General features: G+C 41.2%; 1 protein-coding gene across 1 annotated transcript; it reads right to left on the bottom strand.

Annotated features, from left to right (window-relative positions):
- On the bottom strand, positions 1-26,826 carry myg1 (myg1 exonuclease). Its single transcript, XM_084062002.1, has 7 exons — positions 26,495-26,826; positions 25,412-25,524; positions 21,231-21,390; positions 17,178-17,327; positions 9,733-9,855; positions 8,689-8,870; positions 1-382 (listed from the first exon to the last, which is right to left on the bottom strand). The coding sequence occupies exons 1-7, from the start codon at positions 26,774-26,776 to the stop codon at positions 193-195; spliced, it is 1,200 nt and encodes a 399-aa protein (XP_083918128.1). The 5' UTR covers positions 26,777-26,826; the 3' UTR covers positions 1-192.
- Between the last annotated feature and the right edge of the window lie 1,014 nt (positions 26,827-27,840).

Here is a 27,840-nt window from a genome sequence, read left to right as displayed (position 1 = left end):
TATCATCCAAATAGTTTTTTTTATTACAAAAGAACACTACTCAAGATTACTAAAGATACACACAACTTTACCACCAGCCTTGGCTGGGGATAACAAGCCACAAACTAGCGTGGTAGCATAACATCAAACCCAACCATCCTCTTTGGAGAATGACAAATAAAAGAGAGACATAATTGTGTGTTGACCGGGCAGTCAGACGCTGCCGTTGGCAGGGGGCTGGGCTGCAGCCTGCAGGGTTCTCCGGGCCATCTCCAGGGCTCCTTCCTGCTTCTGGTTCCCGCCAATAAAGCCTCCGGCATGGACGAAAATGCAGCCTTTGATCCCACTGAGCTTCGACAGCTCCTCATCCCGAACACCCCGCCACTCCTCCAGCAGGGGCAGCCTGGAACAGAGAGGAAGAGGATGACAGATGGACATAGTGATGTCACTTTTTGTCTCCTGCATGCCAACACATACGGCCCTACTGTACCACGCGCTAGAGCACAACAAACAAGAAAAACAACCTTCAAATGTATTGCACTCATACGGCAAAAACAACGCTAGAATCTGCTTTAGCCACTTTCAACCTGGCGTCCCTATGTTGGGCATTTCATACAGTAACAGTAAGTGAACATTTTAAAAAATAATGTCCAAAAATGTTCAATAGCCAAAATAGAAGATCTACAAGCTTACAATGCCTTGTGACGGGTATAAGTCTTTTGCACACCTACAAAGGCGACAGGTGCGTAGAAGACCAAACGAGGGCCCCAACATACTGGGGGGAAAAAAAGATAACCTGATGAAGGTCTAACAGACCGAAACGTTGTTATTCTCATTAAAACGTTTTAATTGCATTTGAAGACAGTGTGCGGGAGTTTCTTTCGGCACTATTTGTGGTACAAATATAGGCCTTAACCACTTAAACCCCATATGGGTAACCTCAGGGCTCAACACTAGTGTATTTCTGTTATTGTGGGGAAAGCTTTCGCTGAAAATAGCAGATCGACAAGCTCACAATGCTACGCAACGCGTCGCAAGCTTGTCGATCTGCTATTTTCAGCGAAAGCTTTCCCCACAATATGGATGCTGGGGTTTAACCCATTTAGACCTGAGGCCGATTCTAAAAACGCCTTCTAAAACCTAACCTAAGTATTCTGAAAACGCTCAAATTCTTACTAAAATAAAATATTATGTTGCTATATGCATAGCAACAACTAATGAGATACAGAGGTGGCTCCCGTATTGATACAAATGATGTCTCTCACTTGCACTAGAGACTGATTCTACATCTGTTGCTATAAATACCTGCTGCTAAGTGTTGTCTACACTTGCCCAAGAGACTGTGATATTCTGCCTAATTTATTTCTAATTTGACCATGAAACTTATGTACAGTATATCTGACTTTGAGTCTTATCTAACTTCGTTTCTGTTAAGAATTGTACTATATTATTAATTAAACTAATGAGCTGATTGCTCAACTGGTGGCAACCTCCCACTGAGTGTCCAGTAAAAACACAAGATTGACATCCGTCATGTACAAACATGACTAACCAAAACAAACAACAATGTTGAATTATCAGAAATATAGGCTACATGAAATACTAACAAATATTTGCAGAATCAAAATAGCAAAGTGATTAACTACAGCAAACAAAAATACTCAATTAGTTGCAGGCACACTTGGTAAAATAGAATGTCCAAGGGGGGAAACATTTTAACAGCAGACTCTAATCAAGCATCAGGCACTGATTGACCACACCTGGCTTGAGGGTCATGGTGACGTGACAACCGATTGTGTCCCAGCTTCCATCAATGGAACTAATGTAGTATATATACTTTAAAGTCCTATTCTATTCATCTGCATCACAATGAAAATATATATAAATATCATCAATACAATCTTAATGTTTTGTCAATTATTTAGGGGCCCAATTGCAATATCCTGATGGCCCCGACCCATAGTTTGGGAATGGCTGTTCTACAGGATAACCTGGGATGGAAAGCATGACAATCCGGTAATCCCTGTTAACCTTAAAAGAATCCACCGATCAATAGCGCCACAGTATGACAATAGAAAACAAGCTCCTAGGAAAGGTCAGTGCTGGTAATGAGGGAACGCGTGGGAGGGGGATGGTGGTTGTTGTGAAAATGATGACAAGCCAGGAAGATCTGATTGGCGAGATGACCAATCTAAAAATAAGCTCACAATTAGTAAATGAGCGTCTCGTTAGAGAAAACTATTGACGGGTGCTCTCACAGCAAAAAACATTTAAATTAGTCCCTCATAAAAACTGCTTTCACAGTCACTTGTGTTAAGGCATGTCGGCACTGAAATTAAGCTAACGATGCTGTACAGAAGTGGGTCATTGTCAGATGGATTCTGTTCCGTCTTCCTCTCCAAGACAACAATAAGTATCAATTGTGTAAAACCTATGAAAAGGTGTTCGTTTTTAACCTTCCATTGGCTTGCTGAATCACAAGCCATGACACCATACCATATCTGACTCGAGTGACTTCACAGATGGTCTCTTTCCGATGCTGGCCCTATACTAAGTGTGTGCCCGCCAACAATATCACAGAGAGCCAAAAAAGAAGAAAAACACACAAGGGAAAAAAGCTAGGTTTGATGTTTACCTGGTGTCCTAGTTTGTAGCGCACAATTATTTTCTTTGCACCCTATGTGACCATTTACCCTGTCGCTTGTTTACTAGGGTTCATGCCAATTGCTCCTGCACTTTGCAAGTCCCTCTGGATAAGAGCATCTGCTAAATGCCTAAAGACTAATTGTGAATTTACAACAGTGAAACATTGAGAATCAAAAACCAAGGGTGAGTATCTGGGGGTGGGGGGATAATTTCACGCTTGAGTCGAGCCAGCAAATAACATTGGATCCGCCTCAGCCAAGAAACAACCCCTACCCTCTCTCCCTTTCTCACATTTTCATAGCAATGTGACCCTAAAAATATACTTTTTTCCCCTCCAGGTGCAGTAGCAGGTACAACATAACAGCATTCCCTCGTTTAGAATGGAGCTGGCGCATGCCGTACAGGGAGGGAGCAGCCCACCTGGAGAAAAAGCCATCTGGAGAGCTCCTACATCTCATTCCATCAACAACCCCCATGCGAGCATCTTTGAAGTGCTTCACAATCCAAACAGGTACCTGTCTTTTTAGCTGGAAGCGAGGTCACCCTAAGCGGCAGACAGCACTTGATGAGATTGTCCAGTAGAGTGGAAAAGCTGGCCAACGAGACAGAGGCAGTAAATGCAGGCTACATCGGATTTATACTTAGTTGCTCGCTGGTGTTGTGCAGCGAAAATAGACGATCTACGAGCTCACAAAGCGTTGCAGTGTGATGCCCTGTGACCTTGTAGATCAGCTATTTTCGTTGCGCACGACACCGCATGCAACAAAGTACATCAATCCCTTTAGAAGGGAAGGCGGGAGAGATGGTGCGGAAGGTGAGAGGTGGCCGAGAGAACAGAGAAATGTGAAAGAAATGAGATTACTCCAAGTGTTCGGAAAAAAGAGAGCAAAATGGTGAAGTGAGAGAGGGTCGACAGCAAAAGGCAATATTATTTATAGATGGACACTAGGTCTGCAAGTATTAATTACTTTCTTAGCGATTATTCTATTGACAAATTACAATTGATTTCTTCTAATTCACTAAATCGATTAGATGATTAACCACAATTTCTTTACATTGTCAATCAAGTGTCGCACAAAAATAGCTAAAATGGCCGATCTACAAGCTTGAGTGCTATTTTCACTTCTTTTTTTTAAAGCAAATAAAAAAGAAAAGAAAAGTTTGATGGAAACAGGGAAGGGTCTAATAACGGCCTGGTTTCCCTGTAAATCTCTGATCTCGCCCAAATAAGGATTATTCATTCATAAAATGTGAAAAATATTAACACACAAAAACAAATATTCACAATAATGTGAAAATATATATAACTAGAAAAAGTTCTCCTCGGAGCACAGGTCTCCGCCAAAATCTAGGAGTACTGTCAAAAAATGTGCTTTACAAAAAGCAGCCTCCTGGTGGCGCTATAAAAGGCATCGTGATAATTTGTCTTTCGCTGTGACGCCATGCTGTGGAAAACACGCCCATAGGCTAAGCTCTGCAGGACGTGCTGTGATTGGCTAGCGAGACACATGATGAAATTAACTTCAAACTTCGCAGACGCGCTGTGATTGGCTAGCGAGACGAGATTAGGTGTTCACAGACAGACGGACACACACACAGACGGACGGACGGAGGGTAAAACATACTCTCCGCCAGGCCGAGACAATAAAAATATAGGGATTTACTTCCTTGTGTACAAGAAATTAAGCGCTGATCACTCCAGTGGTTTGCCACATTAGTTACGGACACACGAGCGCGCGCACGCATGCACTTTTAGACGGCTCACACCCTTGGGTGCCATGCCGGGGAAAAAAATAGATTCGAAAGAGATGGAACATAATTCTGATGGAGTGGGAGTCGGGCGCGTGGGGGGAGATCATGACATGAAATGGAAACAGAAATCCTCTGACAGAGCAGCCATTGGTCAGGCGCAAGATTGATTCAATTTGTTCGCAGCCTCCCTGCTGAAGTGTATTATGTACCCAAGAGGACCATACCCATCTTCAATCAATGTCTCTTCAGCGCACAAGAGACATGTCAATACCAGGATAAGAGCAGGGACAATTAAAGAGGGGAAGAAGCAGTACCAGCATCAGTACTGTGGCACTACTGAGCATAGACTTGGAAACCAAATGCTCGTAAGAACGAGGGTTTGATATACAAGCTCAAGCTATATTGTTACCCTTCCTTCTCCTGGCTTGTCCATTTGGTTCCATTTGTACTCTCTCAGAGTACAAATGGAACAAATGGATGGGGGGGGGAGAAGAGATCCAGAGAAACATGTCCGGAAGCCATTTGAAGTGTTGACGGGTATTTCTTAACAAGCACTGAGCCTATATCTGTTTCAAGCTAATCCGATGCATCCCAGCACAGCAGCAACACAGCAAACAAATATGAATTTGAACGTATTTTTAAGTTAAAATAAAACATAAATTAGAGTTGAAGTGGTTAAACTGATTATGACGCAAATTAAGTCATTTTGCTGGGGACCCCCTGGAACCCCTTCAAGTACCTCGAGACCCACTCATATAAACAAACATTCACCATCCACTGGGATGCACAGGACCGGATGGAGCTGTAGTGGGATTTACAGCAGCCATCACAGCTAACAACACAGTAACTACAAGGCTCCAGAGGGACTCTGATGATGTCATAAAGGGGGACACAGAGAGTGAAGCAGGTAAACAATGTCCCTATGGACGGGGGACGGGGGTGTGTAACCAACGGTGACATGATAGGTGATGACAATCAGCTCATGAGTCACAGCATCCTTTTGTCTTTCCTGTCAAATCCCTCCATTGTGTGAAAAGACAGCTTCTTTAATATGGTTTAATGAGCTTGGGCAAAAGCGAGACTAAACTAGAAGAAGTGCTCACCACTTTTTAAGCACAGGTGTCCGCCAAGTCAGGTGGTTTATTGTGGGCCAGCAATGTTTGGAATTCTACAAAATTTGTAGGAGTAATATACTTTTTTTTTTCACAAACTCTGCCTACTGGTGGCGCTAGAATAGAATATGTTAAAAGGGTGGGAATCGGACGCTTCGTTCATGATTTGTGGACCACTCCTGCAAACTTTAGAAGTCAATATTAGCCAATCAGGATGGAATATGAAAAATCTAACAGATCCGTCTTGATCACATGACTATAGAGATCATGTGTACCGTGTACTGATTTGCGCGAAATTTGGATAAAATCAAAAAGGAGTGATATAAAAAGAAATGTTTTACATAAGTCGGCCTACTGGTGGCGCTATAAAAGGCAGATGTTAAAGATGCAGGGCAAAGGTCTTTCCTTGGCCTCTAGGGAGTGCGCGTACAAAGTTTTACACAGATCGGTGCAGTTATAGGTAAAAACAATCAGGATGGAATATGAAAAATCTGAAAGACCCGTTTTGTTTAATGACTATAGAGATACTATACTGATTTGCGTGATATGTAGGAATACTGTCAAAAAATATGTTTTGCTAAAAATCAGCCTCCCTTGGCACTATAACCAATAGCCAATGTGAAAAATTTGGGGCAGAGGTTCTGTTTTGGCATCCAGGAGTGTGATCAAGCCAATGGTGCCGGAGATTAGCTGGTCACGGACGGACGGACACACGTCCGAACTTTCATGGGGAACAATGGGTTTGTTTTGTGCCATTCAATTCATGTATAGGCTTCATTTGGATTCAAGTAACATCAGTTGAAGACAACACAATGTGTGTGTACATTAGTGTGCACGTGTGTGATCATGTGTGTGAATAGAAAGACAATGAAATGGTATATTTCAATTGTGAGTGCATGCAAACACCTTAAGCCTAAATACTTTGTTCTAAGATCGTGTCACATGCCAGAAATACTGAATGCCAACTGTAAAATGTGATGCATCTAAATTAGATTACAGTCTGCACCACTTCATCAGGTGATGTGAGCCAAGATCTACAGTACCACATACACATACATGTGTATGTGATAGTATTACTGAAACCATTCGGCAATACCCTGGGTCTATTTTTACACTCTAAAAGTTAAATTAACACTGATGAATTTTACTGTGAACATATTGAAGATAATTGTACCTGATGTGTACAATACATATTTGTGCCATTATGTGCCTTTTCCGTTTAAATACACTGGATGTCTTTATAGTACTGTAAACAGTCCTGTCTCTCAGTTCAACACTGATTTGGAAATGACACTTAAAACTCTTGCATTTCATAACCATAACAGACAGACATGTGCATACAATTTGAGAGTTTTGTTTACTGGTTTTATCCAACAGAACTCTATGGGGGAATTATTCAGACTCCAGAACAGGAGAATTGGTAGTGTGAGGTTTGTTTGACACCTTAGAGACTTATTTACTTGCTGCAGCACAACTACAGAGTGTATTCTAATCACATCAGGGATGCACAAAAATATATTTTAGCATTTAGAACCCTGAAGTAAAGCGTCATGAACTTTTATTATTAGCTTCACCTGTTATTTCTGACATTATAACAAATATGTTTTAACCAAACCTTATTAACTGATAGTATTCCCACTCTGTGGAAAACAGCATATGTATCTCCTCTGCACAAATGTGGTCCTACAGATGACCTCAATAATTATAGACCAATTTCTAAAATCCCTTGCGAAGATTTTAGAGCACCTGGTCAATAATCAACTTAAATCTTTATTGCTAAATAACATCTTGAACTGCCACCAATTAGGTTTTAGACCTGGACACAGCACTGCGTTAGCTGCTCCAAAAAATATTAGTAAGGGGGTATCTCAAGGTTCCATTCTAGCCCCATTCTATTTACACTTTTTAATTAATGATTTTAACAGTGGAGTTGTAAACAGTGCATAACATCTTTACGCAGACGTCATCTACTCAGTCGCCCCCCTCAGTTGATTCAGCCTTTCAAAACCTTCAAACTTTCATTTAATTCAGCCCCAAAAAAAATACATGGTCTTATCAAGAAAACATTATGCTACTCCAACTATCATAACATAACCAACCACTATAGAGGGGAATCCTATTGAAAGAGTCTCCAGCTACAAATACCTGGGCATATGGATAGACAACAAACTATCCTTTAAAACTCACATCACAGATGACACTTTCCCTATAGAAACACAGCTTGCTTTGATTCCAACAGTAAAAAGCAGTTGATACAAGACACTAGTCTCTAGATTATGGCGATATTATTTACATGCATTCTGCTCCCTCCTCACTAAAGCCACTTGATGCAGTCTACCACTCAGCCCTCCGGTTTAGAACTGGAGATGGGTTTCTTACCCATCACTGTAAGCTTTATGAAAAGGTCGGTTGGCCATTGTTGGCTATGAGATGAGAACAGCACTGCACTGTTTATATCTACAAAGCCTTACTTAAGACATTGCCTAATTATCCTAATTAGCCTATAAGAACCTAAAGTTGGCCTTCACCACACCCATTCTCAAGATTAGTTTGTTTTAGAAATTCCTTTGGTTAGTTCTGACCTGGGTAAGACAGCCTTTCGTTACTATACAGTACCATTCCATACCATGTGGAACTGTCTACAATCGGTTTTCAAACTGGAGAACATGATTTCTCTTGATCGCTTTAAAATACTTGTGAGGAATATCTGAGATCTAACTGTACTTGTACATTCTGAAATGTCTATTATCCTGTAATGTATTTGTGTTTAAATTGTATGCTTTGTTCACTGTAATCAGGGCATCATTGGAAAAGAGCTGGCTCTCAATTGACCTTCTTGAATAAATAAATAAACGTGAAAGAAAGAAGAAAAAGAGATTTGGTGTAGAGGGGGAAAAGGAGGGGGCCCAAGTACAGACCCCAGGAGGACCCGGTCAACCAAGTATATCGTCGCTGTTGGGCAAAAACCTTGTACTTCCATGTTTCAAATTAATGCCCTGCTATGCCCTATTAATGCAAGAGTGTCGCACAAGAGAAGTGAAAATAGCAGATCTGTTGTGAGCTTGAAGATCGGCTATTTTCGCCATTTTAAAATGCTGTTAAAATATTTAAAAAAAAGTAGCAGTTTTGGACATACAAGGTTTCCACCCGACAGCAACAATATTGCAATGGCTTGTGTCAAAACTGTTGCATAATCTACCTGTTCTGGAAGGTGTGAAGTCCGGCCGGGACACACTGGACCCTCCATTGTCCATTCTGGTCTGGATAGAGGACAAACTTGATGGGGGTCTCCACACGAAGCTCCTCCTCCAGGGCAAACAGGTGCTCCTTCCAGGGACAGCCTCCCTGGGAGAACACCACCACCTCTCCACTGGGATCCACCTGAAGAAGAAGAACACATATGTCAACCACTCCAGCCTCATTTATACTTTGTTGCAATCCGGTGATGCAAAGGCCTGGAAAAATTACATAATCAACTGATTGCAATTATTTGAGCTAAGCGCAATTGTTTTTGCATAATCATTAGAATCGTTTCCATTCATCTACCAAAAACACAAATTGCAAGAATTTAAATGACAATTAAAATGTCATGATCTGACAGCCCTAGCCGCTCACAGAAATTAAAGGATTTTCAAGCTAACACCACAAAGTATGAATTAATCTGGACTAGTAACCCATACAATCATATATGAATATCATTGTGATGTTGTTAACACTTTCCATCAAGTGTTTATTAATCACAGCATAATTATAACGTGATGGTAGATGAAGTGTTATGTTTATTGTGTTTATGGTTAAGTTTAGATTAATATCACACACCATATGCACTTATGCAATGTCCACCAGCAATTAATGTCATTGATTCTGCCCCCCCCCCCTTTTTTTTTTATTGAAAAGTATCGATTCTGGTACCGTTTCGGTACCGGTACGGTTTTAAAAGTATCGGTTTAGCACCGGTATCGGATAACACCCTTACATACGATAGTTATGCCCTGGCCTATCCTATCTAAATAGCCTGATAGAGATGTATGAGTGGTATATAAGTGACCTAAATAAAGCAATTATAAGCATTTGTTCATGATGATATATGCCACAAATAACTTATTTATGTGTGTTTTATAAATCTGCAACTGTAAACACATCTGGAATTAATAAGACTGCATGATCGCCATGTATTATAAATGTTGATAAATCATGTGCATAATGTAGCAGTTTGCACTTCTCAGAGTGTCCTGTCCAGTACCTGATGTCTCATCTTTATTGCCTCCTCCACCACTGCACGGGCCGGCAGCCAACCGTTCTGGTAGAAATCCACACGGTCCAGAAACTCCGCCCCTACCAGCGCCATGGCCTTCTTAAAGCCCTCCTATAGAAACCATATGTGACATGGAAGACGCACATAGAAGCAAAGACACACATGCATGTCACAATGAGTACAAGGTGGCTGGGAAGTGCCATATTACGAAAGGATGCATTAATACTTGAATGTATCAAGTATTAATGCACCGACAGAGAAAGTACATTGTTGCATTATTATAAAACTGAGGTAGAGCACTAAACCAACATTTGCTTTTAAGTTATGGGAAACTTTAAACCTAAAACCAATTGTACACTATCTTTTCTGTGTATTTCTCCATGACATGTTGATGTCTCAAAGCAATGATGCCAAGCGCATTGTCTTACACCGACTTTGATCTCCTCCCTTCAGAACAATGGGATTTAGGTTGAAAATCTGTGAAGTGTTCCTTTAACCCATTAAAGCATCCATGTCATTTTATTTTTTACACACACACACACACACACACACACACACACACACACACACACACACACACACACACACACACACACACACACACACACACACACACACACACACACACACACACACACACACACACACAGAGAACACTTGCTGGGCATTGCTGCCGGACACACCTCTGACGGTGCCATAGTGCTGGCTGCAGGGTCATCAGCCATGAGCCACCCTTCACAGATGTTTCGCTCCTTTCATCCCGGAACATCTCTCGGTGGTGGAGCAGCGACAGGGACGTCTCCCTGCCGCTAGCTGAAGGATCCTCATTCTACCCACACTCTGTCCCCTGTGTTATTGCTTTTGTGTCTGTGGAGTGAGTGCCAAGGGACTATGCATGGCAGGGACGTCCATCTCCCCGAGTCAAGCGTGGGCCTGACCGCATACCAGAGCATCTCAGGGTGATGAGTAGCAGCAGGAATGGTTCCCTACTGATCCCTGTCTAAGCTCCTTGCTTTCCCCACACCTTGTCATTTCTCCTGAGCCACAGCCAGAAGCTCCCTTGTTCTGCCTCCTCTGCCAGGACTTTGAGGGCCTTCTTCAGCTTGGTGCCTTTGATCCCAAGGGACTTTAGGAGCCGCTGAGTGGATATTCCAGTGTAGCCTCAACACCCGACTTCCACTGGGTAAGTGAAGGCCCTCCATCCCGCTTGTGAGCACTCGAATGCCAGCTCTGAGTATTTTTCTCTCTTCCTCTCAAAAGGCAGCCTCCATTTCCTCTTCCCATGGCATCGTCAGCTCTACAATGATGACCGTCTTAGTAGAGGTGGACCACAACACAATGTCTGGTCGTTAGGTTAGAGGTTATGGTGATCTCTTGCGGGAACTTCAACTGACAGTCTAGGTCAGCCCTCATGTTCCACTCACCTCCGGCTGACAGGACAGGAGGGACTGTGTGCTTTTGCTGCTGCTCTGAGGCTTGCCCCCTTGCTTGACAAACCGGATCGACGTTGCGCTGTTCCCGGACTAGCACCGTTTTCTTCCATTCTGCGTGCCTACAGGATTTCAGCTAGTTTCCGCAGAACGTGGTCGTGGCGCCATGCATATCGGCCCTGTGTAAAAGCCACATTACAGCCAGAAAGGATGTGATGCAAGCTTGAGTTCTGGGAGTCAAAGAGCTTGCAGGTCACCTCTGTCCCGTAACACACATGCAGATTCCAGGGACTGGGAAGGGTATTGTACGTGGCCCTGATGACAAAGCTCAGCCTCGCTTGAGGCATCTTCCACATCTCTGCCCACGTAATGATCCTGTTGACTACGGCCACCCAATTGGTCCATCTCCCTTGTTGTTGTTGGCCCACAGCCTTGATCATATAGCTCTCCTCTTCCATCTTCACCACTTCTGAAATCACAAGGTCTTTCCTTCTTTGAGGCTTTGGACCAAATCATGGGTGCTGTTCCCCATCCGAAACCGGTCCTGCCAGACTGCAGTTGTCCTACCATCTCCTGATGTTTCAGTCGGACATACACACACACACACACACACACACACACACACACACACACACACACACACACACACATATATATATACAAATACATACATACATACACACATATATATACACACACACACGAAAACGTTTGAGAACTACTTAAAAGACTAACAATAAACAAAATCTAAGGCAGTGTGTTGGGAACATTTAGGATTTTAAAACTTTGGATTCCTTAACGGTTCCCTCTTAACAATCTAATTCCTTAAAGGGATTCTAGGCAACATTAAGCCTAAATTCAAAAAAAAGAAAAAAAAATATATATTTTGCATTTTTTCCCCCTCTATCAGCCACTATATAATGATGCTGGGGTGTTTTCCTGCATTGAAAGTCCTCCAGTCCTCTTTCTGAAATCCGTATTTTTCCTACTATTTATGTTTGTCCGGGGCGTAAATTAACGCACGCATGTGCGCGTCCGTGCGCGTCCATGTGAACTTTTTACTTTTAAGATAGCGTTTGGATAGAATTTAGTTGTTTAACTTCATATATGTGGTCAATTTATCATGAAAGAGCCTATTTAAAAATAAAAATTCAGAGAACCAGCAGGGGCGGGCAGTAACACGCATTGTATCCGCATAAAGCAACCTATTTTCGGCATGGCCCCTACAGAAGTCCCCTAACTCTATGAAAGTCCCTCCTGCGTCACCCCCTGGTGGTCGGGGAAACGAACTGCTGGAGGCGCGGTGTTTGTTTATCTGAACTTGCCGTCAATCCCTTTAAAGGACCACTTCAGTCATGTTCAACCTTCATATAATTGGCTCTCACTAATATTCATTATATCGTATATAATGATCTTTGTGAGGAACGATTATATCAAGATTTAACAAAAAAAATACTGTATACATAAATCTATACATCTAAAATAATTTATAATTTGCATAGTTCCTCAATGGAACCAGTTCTAGTTTCCAACCCATCAATTCCAGAAAATACAAGCCCTCAGACATGCGATTATTCTCACAGAAATATAATAATACAAAAATCTACATCAGATACAAGTGCAAAATCTACACATACTGACATAACAGTGCACACAAACAGAAATAGTAGGCCTACTCAAATATTATTGCTCTTTAACACACAGCAGTCTAGTCTGCAGCAAATGTGTGATTGAAGCGACCTGCAGCAGCTGGGCGTTTTAACGGTCATGGCTGCGGGAGATGAAATGCTATCATTATATTCAATTACCACAAAACTGGCAGTGCTAGAGTTCGCAAGGTCAGTCTGCCACCAATCAGTCTAGAGCTGCTCAATCAGCATATTAAAAAGGAAACCTTTACAGTCACCGTCTGCCACGCAATCTAGCCAGCTTGAGCAGCTTCGAGTATTGGAGGAAACTGCAAGGACAGAAGACAAAAGTTGAGATGTGTGAAAACAAACAGCAACTCCACTGAGAGAGCTTCAGCAATGGGGGGGGGGGACTCTAAATCAGCAGCCCAGTACAGTCAAAACAAAATGCGAGGCTGGAGAGCTGTCAGAAACCCAGGTGCCTTGATCCTCTGGGAATTCCCCTCCTGCACTGACCAAGATGCAGAGAGAACTAGTCACACCAGGTTGTATACTTTGTGCCGAGATATTTCTGTGCACCTCTTAAAATAATTTAGTACTGATTGCACCTTGTTTTCATGTATAATCAACCTTTTTTGTACACGTTTTGTCGCTACATGGGGCCAATTAATTCTGTTCCCCAGGGAAAAAAGGCAACTCTTCCACGCTCTAATAGAGAGAGGAAGACAGCAGTGGGAGTCAAAAGCCTGTTTATTTCCTGGAGCAAATTTTGCAGCCAAGCAAGAATATCAGTTATTTTGTTGTCATTATATTTTAATGCATTTCTGATAAAGAATATTGATGAAAAATAAGGAATACTGAAGAATGTATCCATCCCATTACATTTTTGTGTTTTTGAACAGCATAGCCTGTGAATGCATATTTATTTGTAGTTATTGAGGTTCTGGCAACAGATATAGGCTATACACTGTATGCTTCTATTTACATGTGTTCATAAACTCTTTTCCATAGCTTTTAAACTATGTTGGCAAGACACAAAATCAGCAGGAATTTTCCAAAGAATATTCCAATTCAAAGCAACCAATGTATGCTTTTTTATGCTTTATTTGAACTTTGAAATTGCACAGTTAATCAAGTGTGGGGTCACCAAAAACAGCCCCCATAAAATGGAGTCCTGGTATAAAAAGGTTTGAGAACGGCTGCATTATTTTTAAACCCAGCAAGACTTGTAGGCGAATTGTATATTAGACAGACAACAAATGTCTTATATGTTAAATTACTTCTATCATCTTTCAAATACTCAGAGGATACAATCAGTACCTGTCAAACTACTTCTCTAGACTGAGTGATACCCAAGGGCATAATACCAGAGGGAGCTCATCTGACCTTGTTCCCCAAAATTTGGCTCAAACATGGGGAAAAATGCATTATACTATGCTGCCACCTAAATTAAAGCTATCGACTCCCTACCCAAACTCAAAACTAACCTACAAGAATGTCTGACTTATACAATACTATAGGATAGCATAGCAGTGGCGGCCATTTTCTGGTTCCACTTCAAAATACTCAATGCATTTTTCCCATTGACTTTTCCATAAATATTTATATCAATTCATTTAAGCCTAGAATCAAGCCATCCAGGGTGGTGAATCATGACCATAAAACGTTTTTTTTTCTGTGATTTTATTTTATTTTATATTTAATTATATTATATACTGTATTTAATAAATACCCTTTGTTTTGCCGTTTTCAAAAAAGTTTTCACAGAATCAAACGTTTTATGGTCATGATTCACCAGGACCCTGGATGGCTTGATTCTAGGCTTAAATTAATTGATATAAATATTTTTGGAAAAGTCAATGGGAAAAATGCATTGAGTATTTTGAAGTGGAACCCGAAAATGGCCGCCACTGCTATGCCCTATTGAGCTTAGAACATCTTTGAACTCCTTGGTAGTAGCATTCTCTGCCCCCTGCCCCTGCCCCACCCCTCCTTTATTTTTTGTCAAAATATACCTTTTGCTGAGCTTTTACCGATATGTATTGTAATGTGTTGTACATATATGTATTATATGTATGTATTGTATGCCTTACTGATGAATTGAGTACAATGTACCATAATGGAAACAAGCCCCTGGGGCTTTGTGTTATCCCTTTAGCATAACTTTTGACTGCACTACCGACTGTACTATTAACAATCTTGTTAATAAAATAATCAATTAAAGCAGCTCAGTTTTCTTTTTTACACAAATATTGTCATACCGCCCTTTGAAACGTCAGGAAGATATGTTATGAAAAAATAGATACTGCCCAAGCCTTATTTAAATATATGACAGTTAAGAGAAGACAGTAAGGTAAAGACAGAGGGACAAGATGCAACACGGCTGGCAAGGCTGAACTCCTGTCTATAGGACTATTTATCATTCTTGCTGTTCTCATGTGGTTGACACATGACATGTCATGTCGTGCACCTCCCCAACACACACACACACACACACACACACACACACACACACACACACCTCCTAATGCATTCAAGAAACAAAAGAATTCAAAGCAATACATGACAGCGAAGACAAATGTCTGAGTTCTTGGTCATGCAACTATAAATTAGTCTTTCCAGATAGTTTTAATGGAGCAGGTCAATAAACATTGATAATAGCTTGTCCGTTGTCCGTAGCTGAAAGCTGTGTATCAAACCCGCTTAATGGTCCCCTCTTGATACATATTGATGAAGGATGAGCGGATTCAATCTGGCAATATGTACTGGTGTCACGCACACATGTACGCACATGCAAGCACACCTCTATAGCTCTGAATGGTCCTTCAACACCAACACTAGTTCCAGTGTGAAACTGGTAAACACACACGGCTCTTGTTTTCACATAAGAACCAGAAGACTGTTCACAGGAACTAGGAATTGTGCACAGCTAGTCCATTTGGTGATGCCCCAACTAATAATTTACTAAATACTAGTCATTTATATTATTATCATAATTTTATTGCAAAACACACTTTTATTCTCGAAACGCTGCCGTAGCCGCTCTCCTTCAACTTCATGAAGTGCTCAAGGTATCTTATTTTCCCACGTTCCTTTAAAACACCACTTCTCAGCATTATGCAGTGGCCTCCTCAAGGGTAAATGTATGGGGGGGAAAAAGAAAAACCTACGGTCCCCTTCCTCAGCATAAACACGCTAGCATAGAGGATGAACATCAGAATTTTCAAACCATGAAGGATGGGCGCAAAATGCACTATTCACACTATGTACAATTTATAAAAGCGCCTCTGGCAAAACCTCCCAACTCCATTGGATCCTCAAACTGTCCGTCAAAACCATGCAACTCCCCCCCCCCCTCTCCCCTCCTGCTGCTGTTCTACAGCTCAGAGCACAGAGCACTGTGCAGTGAGTGAGTGAGTGCACACAGACAGAGGAGGAGCAGCACATAAACAAACAGTAACAACGCCGGGTTTTCCCCCCGTAGTCTGTTAAAACTATGCAGTGTACCTGTTTTGCATAAGTTATTGTAATATTTAAAGTCCTGTTTATTATTGTAGGCTTACATAATAAGTGTCATGAAGCATCAGGGCATTAATTCACACGTTGTGATGCATTGTGAGCTTGGAGATCCATTGTTAGCTTTTGGGAATTTAGACCCATTTGAAACCTCTCCCTCAGCAGCGACTGGAGCTATTGTCAGCTGTTCGGACTCCTAACTAGACTTAGGCTGGATTTCTGCCCGAACAAAACTCTTTACTCCACTTAAGCTGGATTTGGGTAAAGTGATAATATAATGACACATGCAAGTATCTGACAATATATTAAGTTACTATACCAACTTTGATGAGGCAGTATTGCTTTGTTTTTAAAAAAATAAGAGAGCGTTGTGGCGTTCCCTTAACTCATTCAGTGCCCAGCTTATTTATGGAATTTTGGCTCAGAGTGCCACAGCTAAAATTCATGGTAAAAAAAAAGTGCTTAGGAGCCAAGATACAGCCTTTTTAAGTTAGAAGTTAAACAAAGAGTGAATGGAGCAGCAAATCTTCAAATCATCATATCTTGGGTTCTGAACATGTTTTTTTTTTGTGTTTTTTTTATGACGTCTTAGACGTCATGTGGCGCACGGGGCGTCAGGCCACGTGACGTCTTAGACGTCATGTGGCACTGGATGAGTTAATTGTTTGACTAGTTGTGTAGTCAGTTTTGAAAAGCATCAAGTCACTGCCCACATCCCTGACATAAACAGCATTTATGGTAATGTGAGGCCTTTTGTTACTAAAAGATCCCCATTTCATCTCCATCCTATTCAGATCGTCAATCGTTTCAGTTTGATAAATATGTAATAACAGAGCATAACACACACACACACACACACCTCTGTGTCTTGACTCTTGCTGTTCCAGCGTGGATTCAGGTGGCCGACACGTGCGCTCATTGTGGTAGAGACAGCATAGCGGCCCTCTCCGTCATACTGTGAGATGCCGTTGTCTATGGCATCCACCTCCTCAACCAAGTTCTCATAGAGCTGTACATCATGGAAGGAAAGATGGGGGAAAGAGAGGTTAAGAAACTCTAGGGCGCTCGGGTGGCGCAGTGGTAAATTGCCTGCCCACCACCGTGGAGGTGGTGGGTTCGAATCCACATAAGTGGTACATCCGGCTTTGTCGAGCATCTACACGAACACCTGTCAGCAAGGAGTGTTGGCCGGGAGAAGTAGAATGAAGGCTCCACGTCCTCCCGGTGGGGGCTCGTCCCTGGCAGGTGAGTCAGTAGGATACAACAGCAGTGATAACAAGTAGCTTACCCAATTTCCAGATAATGAGGCTCTAGCTCCAGTGTGCTTTCAATGCCCCAAGACAGACTCAAGCGAAGGAGTCACGTGACAAAAACAAGTTCTACAAGCTAACAATATTTTCCAAAACATTTGATTAATTCATTCTAATTTAAAAATATTTCCAGGAATTTCATGAACGTGGGAACCCTGTATATCGGATCCACTGGAACAGGTTCGTCCAACTGTATTCTTCAGTTATAAGTGACAACATTTAGAACTGGAATATCATGATTATACCATTATGAATAATCAGAAACACTAAATACTGTAATGGAAATGGGCTCCCTTGCAAGATGCATTCCTCAGGGGGAACGTATTGAATGCGAGAAGGGAGTAGCATTTTTATTATTTCCTCCTAATAAAATAGTGTATAACAAACATAATTTCTTCAAGGCAATGGTGCAACACACAGGACATACTATACAAAGGACTGAACATGTTCTCAAGGTGGTAAGTGCAACACAGTGCAACATCTATTACACCCTGTGATGTTTATGGAAGGCAGGCTGGTTCTTTTTTTTGCCATTTTGAACCAATATAACTACAGGATGTTATTACCAGATAGTCTAGCAAACTAGCATTTCACATCAAAGTAATTGTAACAGAATTTCTTTCACCATACGTCATTTTTATGAGGTGTTCAGCACAACATACTAAAAGTCCTAAGAAATCCTAGTTGGGGAAATATGTTTAATTGACATTGACTCACCATAATTTTATATGGCTTTTTGAGAATAATTGGTGGATCGATGCCAATTAATAAACATACTTCCGCAACTAGGATTTCTTAGGACTTTTAGTATGTTGTTCTGGTTGTTCTATAGAATATCTGGTAATAACATCCTGTAGTTGTTATATTGGTTCAGAAATGGCTACATTTTTGTTTTTTATTCCTCACCTCAAAATGCAATGGACCCTTCGCTAAGCCCCACCCACTCCACTCTGTCTCGTCTCCATAACACCTACACCTGCTATCAAAATATTAACAGCCTAAACTACACGTGTTCCTAAACATGTTTATAATAAATCTAATAGTGATTCAGGATACACCATGACAAAGCAACTATCTGCGTCAACACATCAGTATCAGATCACTGAGAATTTGTACATTTGTCTGTTTTATATGATTTGCACCTTTTGTTACGATTACGTGACTAGTATTATTGACACCACCTGGGTGGGTGAGTCGTGTAACTTTCCCGACGTCAAGCTGTGTATGTGTTCAACAACACAGCCATGCAGCCTTGCAGTTAAAGTGCAGATTTCAGCTTGGGAAAAGGGGTGAAAATCACGCCCTCCAACCGTTTTCTGGGTACGTGGAATCTGTTGCTGGTTCATAGTCACCATTGCGTTATCGTGGTATTCCTATTCTTGCTATTGTGTTGCAAATGATTGTGTGTGTGCAGGCGAAATAACATTGACAGCTATGATAGGTGACGGAAGCTTACCAGACCATATGCCAGCTTAGCAACAGTTGCTAAGCTAGCATTGAACAATAGCTTTTGGGGTGGGGTTTAGCGAAGGGCCCATTTGAAATCTCAGACAAATGAAATTTGGACTCAGCGTCATTTTATGTCTTTTTGACAATAATTGACGACCATTTTGGATTGATGCCAATTAAACATATTTCCGCAACTAGGATTTCTTAGGACTTTTAGTATGTTGTTCTGGTGACTTCATAGAAATGGTCTGGGACGTAATTAATTCTGTTACCATCATTTCATATGGCCTTTTGACAATAATTGGCGGCCATTTTGGATTGATGCCAATTAAAAAAAAATCCGCAACTAGGATTTCTTAGGACTTTTAGTACGTTGTTCTGGTGACTTTATAGAAATGGTCTGTGAAGAAAACAATATTCTGTTACAATTACTTTGATTTTTAGGTCCAAAATGAGCTAGTTTGCCTGGACTATAACCCTGCTCCCCAACTTCAGGAACAAGAGCAGAAGCCGATTAGATGAGAAAAGAGTACCCCTACAGACCAATTACATGATATAAGACTACTGTGTGACAAAGTAGATAAGAGCAGAGTGCAAACTGATACATTAGAATGGAAACAGAAAGGGCAGAGAACAGTATCTAGTGACCCACAGTGAGTACTCTGGGTTTGATTTAGCAGTTTTTGTAATCTTTGCAATGAGAGTGGTGCAATGCTAAGTATCTCCTAGTCCCCCATAGCCAGGCAATTGTAGATCTCTGTCTAACAATACGTCTGGTGACATTTACATGAAATGCAGTGGTTGGAAATGGATTGAAACTCCTCAGAGATTAAAATAAAATAACTGCATTGCAGAATAAACTAGAAAGAGTGCTTCTCGGAGCACAGGTCTACGCCAGGTCAGGTAACTTGCACATTCGGTGCGCATTTAAAATGTATTAAAATGGTAAAATGTACTATTTGTAATCATTTTAGATTGTATTTCATCCATTCTGTTGAATTTAAAATAAAAATGTTTTTTTTTGTATTACCCAAAATAATTTCGCGATCCCACCGTCAATCTCCCCCAACTTTGGGAACCCCTGAGGTAGGTTAGTGTGGGCCAGCAATGTTCTGAATTCGCCAATCAGGATGGAATGTGAAAAATCTGACGGATCCGACTATAGAGATAATGTGTACCAATTTGTGTGATGAAATAAAATAATAGTTTTGTAAAAATCGGCCTCCTGGTGGCGCTATAATAGGGTAATGTTGAAAGGGTGGAATTTGTTCCTCAACGTAGTGCGAATGTGCGTGTACAATCAGACATCGCGTTCAAGATTTGCAGCATTTTTATTCAAAACTTTATATGTCAATCTTAGCCAATCAGGATGGAATATAAAAAATCAAACGGATCTGTCTTGATCACATGACTATAGAGATCATGTTTACCGACTTGCGTGAAATTTGGATAAAATCTGAAGGAGTAATATCCAAAAATGTTTGACATAAGTCTGCCTCCTGGTGGCGCTATAAAAGGCAGATGTGAAAAATGCAGGGCAAAGGTTTTTCCTTAGCCTCTAGGGAGTGCACATCCAAAGTTTTACACAGATCGGTGCAGTTATAGGTAAAAACACGAATCGGCCTGTTATAGCGACACCATGAGGCTGATTTGAAAATGTTGTGGCATTTCTTCCTCGGCCTTGTGGGGATGTGCGTGAAAAATGTCACGGAAATCGCATACGGTGTTTATGATTTGAGGATGGAATATGAAAAATCTGAAAGACCCGTTTCGTTTAATGACTATAGAGATACTGTGTACCAATTTGCATGATGTTTGGACAACATCGGACACAGAAATATAACAGGCCCGTGTGAAGAATTTGGGGCAGAGGTACTGCTCTGCATCCAGGGAGTGTGGGTGTGTGCACAGTTTCGCTGCGATCATGCCAACGGTGCCGGAGATTACAGCAGTTTGACAGCAGTTCTTTTCTTTATCTCTGAACTTGCCTACAATCCCTTTAATTTAGATGTCACCAGATGTATCGGTGTAGATCTTCAAGCTCACAACGAATCGTGCTGCAAAGCTCTATGAGCTTTTAGATCTGCTATTTGCAATTGAAAGGTTTGTTAACCCTTGAACTAGTCTTAAGTGTGCCTTCCCAATCTTCTCACCTTGTCATAGAGCACTTCAAGGTGCCTGTCATCCTCCTTCAGCTGCGTCAGCTGGGCGAGCAGCCGTCGGCCAAAGTGTACATAGACGAGACCTGCAGAGCTTAGCTTGGTCACCCAGCGTTTCTCTGGAAATAGACTGTGGAAGCTCTCTGCAAATGTCCTGAAGGAGAGGATGAGTATGTGCTATTAAACTGTACACACACACACACACACACACACACACCAACAACATAATATTCATTACAGGTTGTGTTCTATTTGCAGCCTACAGTTTAATAGCTGAAATAGTGTACAAATCATGGGGGGGTTGGGTCCTTGATCTTTGCCTTGAATCTAGAGTTAATGTGGACGTTATGTGTATCAATGAAGGGGAGTTCTACTTCAGCAGTCAGACTGAGCTATGTCCATAAGTCCATGTCAGCACACAACATATAGATAACAAGTGGATTACAATTACCATTAAGCAATTAACTTAATTGACCGGGGTAAATAAAGCTCACAACTTGTGAGCTTAGATTGGCCGAATGCTCACCTATTATGACTTTCACAGAATAGGGATGCTAGGGTTCATGTGGTTAACTTACTGTTGGGTCCATGCTATATATTCTTCACATGCAGTCTCTGTGAGCTGTAATACTGTAATATACTGTAATACAAGATTGTAACCTAAATCATTAACACCCATGCATGCATGCATGCTATGTAATGTTCACCACGATCAACTCCATCGACCAAGCGTGGTAGATTGATGACAACCATAATAAACAGAGAGCAGCCTGACTGTGTATGCAGCACCATTTTATTGAAGAATATTTCATTTTTAATTAGTTTCAGGAAAAGCATATAATGTTCCAGAGAGGGCAAATGATTTATCATGTAATCCACTTGTTCCATAAAAAATGTTTTATTTCATTTTAATTGAAGTAATTATGTTGATTTGCTGTCAGGGTATGGGGTCAAATCAGCATTCAGTGTCATATCGGTATTGTGGTCTGGACCATTTAATCACTTTGTTGTAAAAAATTGAAACATGCATGCCAGGTTTAAAGTGGTTAAAGAGCAAATACACTGAAATCTATGATCAACTTTAGGTCGGTAGCAATGCAAAAGAGACACTAGGCTATTAAACACCCAATACAAATATCATGCGTACAACTACCTCAACAACGCCTTCTTTCATATGGCCTTATTGCTGCAAAAAAATTGATACTTTTATTTTGGAAGAAGAAAGAGACCCCCACAATCAAACTCTGGCTGAACGAGATGACAGAGTCCTTACATTTAGAAAGAATCAGATATATACTCAAAGATAAACTGAAAGATTTTGAAAAGATTTGGAAGCCTTTAGTCTCCTTTCTTAAAGGTTGAAAGGCTAATCCTTGTGGATGACCCGTGTCGCACGTAATCTGGGGCAGCACTTCTGGGGAGGGGGAGGGGAGGCGGGAGGGTCCCTTTGTTTTTTTGCTTAAGTGTTTGTTTTTTTGTTTTTTCATGTTACCTGTCTGTTTTGTGTTTATGTCTGTTTGTTTTTGTTTAAAAAAAAAAAAGGAAGCTAAATGTACAACTATAACTTGTGCTTCTCAATAAAAATATTTGAAACAAATATCATGCTGACATCTTTCTCCATTAGCTTTATCCAAAAAGACTTTCCCTCAAATCTCAGAGAGACATGCAGATATGGGCACCATGTCAGTTGGTGTATTTAGCTACACAGGCCTTTCCCCATGAATGCTGTCTTCAATTTCTGACAACAAGAGCGGACTGACCACAGAGTGTGTGCACAAGATGACTTACGTTAGTGAGCGTAGCCTGACATGAACAAAAGGCACCCTAGGAGGAGACATTTCCTGCGTGAGTGCTGAGATGGGTGGGTCGGTTCTAAACAGCACGGCTGGTCATTTAATTACGCTTTAATTGAGATGCTTTGGCTGCGACGCAGTGGAATCAAAACCAATGAATAGCATGCTGGGGGGGGGGGGGGGGGGGGGGGGTAGATCACAAGTCACAACCATTAAAGAGCTCTAAATTGACCAAGCTGAGCATCTCCGCACTGATTAGCAGGAGATGGAGGCAAAGAGGGAGAGAAGCTGATGGGGGAGAAATAAACCAGACGAAGAGGAGACCGTCAAACTCTCTCTGCTTGCAAAGATGGTGACAAATGACCTATATTAGACCTTCTGCGAGCATACAGTATGCCAGTTATGTGGCATATTTTTATTCATCTTTATTGATAAAGAGTACACAGTAAATTCCTGAATGTTAGGCTAATTTAACTCGGAGTGCTCTTTAAAGCAAAACCCTGGCACTAACTTGCATGTCCTTTTATCGTGGGAGGGAACCCCAAGGGAGAACATGGAAACTCCACAAAGAAAGGCCCCAGTTGGAATCGACCCCAAGGACATTCTTGCTGTGAGGCAACAGTGCTCATCACTGAGTCACCATGCCATATTAAAACAACTCAACAGCACTCATAAAAGGTTAAAGTAAATAAACTGCAGTTAACAGGTACTGCCCAGGAACCATAGAATACTAGTTATCATATTGTACCTGCTTCACTGCTTCTGTTTACTTGAGTTGATAATGTTCACTTCAGTAGTCTAATTGCACCATAAAAACAGAGTATTTATACAGACTGACTATTTAAATCTTCTTAGAGAAAATGTGTATCAAGGTTCAAGGTTGTGCTTTATAGTTACATCTTAGGTACAGGTACATAAACATAAATCTTGTTTTTTGTTCTGCTTCCTAATGGATGCCCTCTATTCCCAATAATAATGTCTATTTTGAATGATATGTTTTCCATAAAGAAAAAAAAAGATTCAACTAGTCCAAATCCAGCCAATAACCAATAAAACCACGGTGACGGTGTTGATGTCCAGCTGGGCTATGGGACCGCAACTACCGACCCAATAGTCTATGGGGAACGCCATTACAGATCCCATAGCAAAAATGCCAAAAGGAACTTCAACAAGTAATTTATCAGAAAATATAATTAAATTGTTCTTGGGTTCAGGAGACTCTGGTGTTAAGATCAGGAGTTTTGTGTACTTTTGAAAAGAACCCATTCCGTTTCCAAATCCATGATTTAAGAAGTCACGATAGACATGCATTTGATCCAGAAGTACTTAGCTTCTTCTGTGTGTCTGTGAGACATTTCTTTATAAAACATTAAAACGCATAATTTAATTTTCCACTAGACCATTATTGATCCTGAGGGAAATTCAGTTGGCATGGCAGCACCACAGTAAGGATGAAAAGAGGATGCAGGTAAGGTAAGGGTAGAGAATAAGTACAGAATAATTAGGGGGTAACACTAGCTAAAAAAGTATAACATAGTATTCATATAATCATGTGCATTAATGTGACCATTGGTAGATACAGTAGAATTAGAGGCATACTGTAGGTATTATGTGCATAATAGCACCAATATAAACTGCATATCGATCACTTAACCTTTAAGACTTCTTATCATATACAAGTTTAAATGCCCATGTGGACTGGTACACACACTGGACCATGAAACCTCCAGTCACTGAACACGACAGTACTTACTGTTAATTAGTCCCAAACGGAGAGTGATTTTTTGTTGTTGTACACTGTTAATAGTTTAAACATCTCATCTCTAAATACGGCATGGTATAGCCTGTTATGACTGCTCTATAGTGTGTATAGACATACTGGATTACAGGATGGTATGCCAACTGCCAACAGCAGCAGACATAAAGGCATAAAAGACTAGAAAATAATTGGGACTCTCCCTGCCCTCACTGGAAGACACTTAAAACATCACGCTGCCTCCACAGACCCAGTGGTATTTTGAAGGATGAAGCAACTCATCCCTCTCATCATCTCTTTTCTCTGTTGCCATCTGGATGGTGCTGCGGGGCCAGACCCATACTTCCTTGCTCAAATACTGCTTTTACCCCAGAAACATGACTGAACTCCACAAAAGACTGAGAACGAAATTTGAGTACATGCCAGATGGTCAGTGGACACCACCAAAAAAGAGGAACTCATGAAACTACTGCCAAGGTGAGCATCTAAAGAATTAGGTGCATTTAAAGAAAAATAAAAGGCTGCACTTTCCATCTGTGCAGTCAGACTTTCATTATTCAACACAACAGTATTGGTGCCAGCAACCCTGAAATGGGTCAGACAACAGTTTTCCTCCTATACTCTACCTCTGGTGATGGTCATAGCGATGCTTCTTTGGGTCAAACTCCCCTCCCACATCCACCACTATGTCACACTTGGCCAGTTGTGCTGGGTCCCTGGTACGGATTATTTCAGCATCCTGTGCAATGAATTAAAAAAAAAATTACTGTCACATTCGTCACTATATGAATGGTAGAATTCATGTTTAAATGAGAAATTATCTAATAAGTAATGACCAATCAATAGGCTAACCTAATGTAAGCTTATTCATAATTAACAGAAACAGGCATGCGACCTAAAGCTCTTCACTTTAGTGTCCCGATAGCACACCCAACTGGTACGTTAAAAGCACTACAGAGATCACCCTGAAGAACAAAACCCTACATAGAGCTACCGATGCGATCACTTGCAACAACAGATCTGCAAGCTAATGCCACGCGTTGTTAGCTTGTAGATTTGTCATTTTAGTTTGCAAGCGCACCGTCGTATGAAGAAGTATGAAATATAAATTAAGCTTAATATCTCTACAAACTATAAACTCCACCATTCATCGAAGCTAGCTCCAATCAGAACATCTCTCCCTCCGATAGCTCCGAGAAGAGGTTCCACAGCGTATGGTAATGGTACCGTACCCCTTATTCCGCACATCGTATCGAAAAATTAAAGGTATTCCCCCTTGCTCTCAGATGTTTGACATTTTAGCGGTCAAGAAAATGTAAGTGATGGGTTGAAACAAGCGTTTCAATTGCTTATTTAATCGGCCTGTCGACAGTCAACCCCCGTCCGCATGCGCACTGCTGCCGTGTAGATTGCATTGGGAAAACATGGCACAGGCTGACAAAAAAAGCGATTTAAACGCTTGTTTCAACTCGTCGGTAAAATTTCCTTGACCGCTAAAATGTAAAACATCCGAAAGCAGAGGGGACGACCTTTACTTTTTGGATACGATGTGCGGAAAAAGGTAAGAATCAACCATATTGGCCACCGTTCGCCGGTGTCGCACTATTCCGGTCCGGTAGACCTCATCTCGGAGTCGGAGCTATGTAGCGGTAGCGGAGGGAGAGGTTCCAAACGGGGCTTTCATCATCATCGAAGCATGCTCTGCTCACCTTGTACGCTGGCAGTTGACGCAGGAACCAACACGCCAGCACCTCGTCGCAGTGGAACGTTCCGTTGTGGGTGCCGATCTGAATGGACATGTTTTCGGTTCTTCGGAGTCGCTTAGCTTCGCTGGACATGTATCGAAATATTTGTGACCGACTGGCTGCGGCTGTAGACAGGGAACAGTTATTAGCGTGTACGTTTGAACATGCGTTTGAATGTAGAAACACACTCGCAAGTTTACGCCTGCTCAAAAGTGACGAGAGTTTGTTGACATTTGATGGAATCATGCAGTCGTACAGACGTTCACGACACGCGACACCGGGGTGGGGGACAGTGTTTTTAGTCGGACCGGAAATTGTAATAAATGGGTGCGCCCGTTTTGTTGACCGGAGTGGTTCTATGCCAGGTTCTAGGGTTCTATGCATAAGTTAAAAAAGAATATGAGTATCTCTCTGTTTCATCCAGGGAAAGCTGACTGAGCACGACTGGTCTTTTACAGTAATGCTATGTTTCAGACACCTGGGAGCTGCCCAGTACCAGTACTACCCAGTTGGTTGTTGTATGTATTCATTGTGTATCAAGTTACTATACATACAATAACTATTTGAGGTTACCGGAAGAGTAGGCACCTGAGAACTCTGGGCAGTGGGTGGGCAGCATTATTATGTTTTTTTTTGTATTTGTTTTATTTATATTATAAGTGTGTGTGTGGGGGGGTACATAATAAACATTTTTAATGACATTTCAAAACTAATATTTCTACAATTGCTACAAACTTCATTTTAGGCATAAACAAGAAGTTGAAGGGTAAATTTAGGTCTGATAATGATTATAATGATGTGCATGTGCGAATCATGCATACTTTGATTCTGACTATTTTTCAAAGCATACATTCAAGCTTTACTTTTTTACATGTTGGAATAAATAAAGTATTTACAACAATTTTCCAAAGCAAAGGCCTACATTTATTTTAGAAATTACATTTTAGAATGAATGAATAAATAAATAAATATTGGCCAGTCTTGGGTGGTGGTGGAGTGTAGGCTGGGTTGTACGCGGGCTGGGCTAGGTAGTCTAGCTGTGCGGGTGGTGCATTGGACTGGGGCTTTGCCGGAATGTTATTTTTCAGGCAGTCTGGACTATTCTTTACAGCAATGGAGATTTACCCAGTAATCACACATTATTATTTCAATGCATTTATATTTAAGAAAAATAAATCGCTATACTTTCCATCGCAGTCAATGCCAAATTATGGTGTTTCTGCATCTCTAGGGCCTTGAACAGGTCTGCACTCTGCAGTGAAGTACACTTACTCATAAATAGACTTGGAAAAGGTTCTGTGACTTTGATA

The sequence above is a fragment of the Gymnoscopelus microlampas genome, assembly GCF_963454915.1.
Source record: "Gymnoscopelus microlampas genome assembly, chromosome: 7".
Classification (NCBI taxonomy): Eukaryota; Metazoa; Chordata; class Actinopteri; order Myctophiformes; family Myctophidae; genus Gymnoscopelus; species Gymnoscopelus microlampas.
The sequence above is the reverse complement of the archived record's forward strand: the minus strand, read 5'-3'. Positions and strand labels throughout refer to the sequence as shown.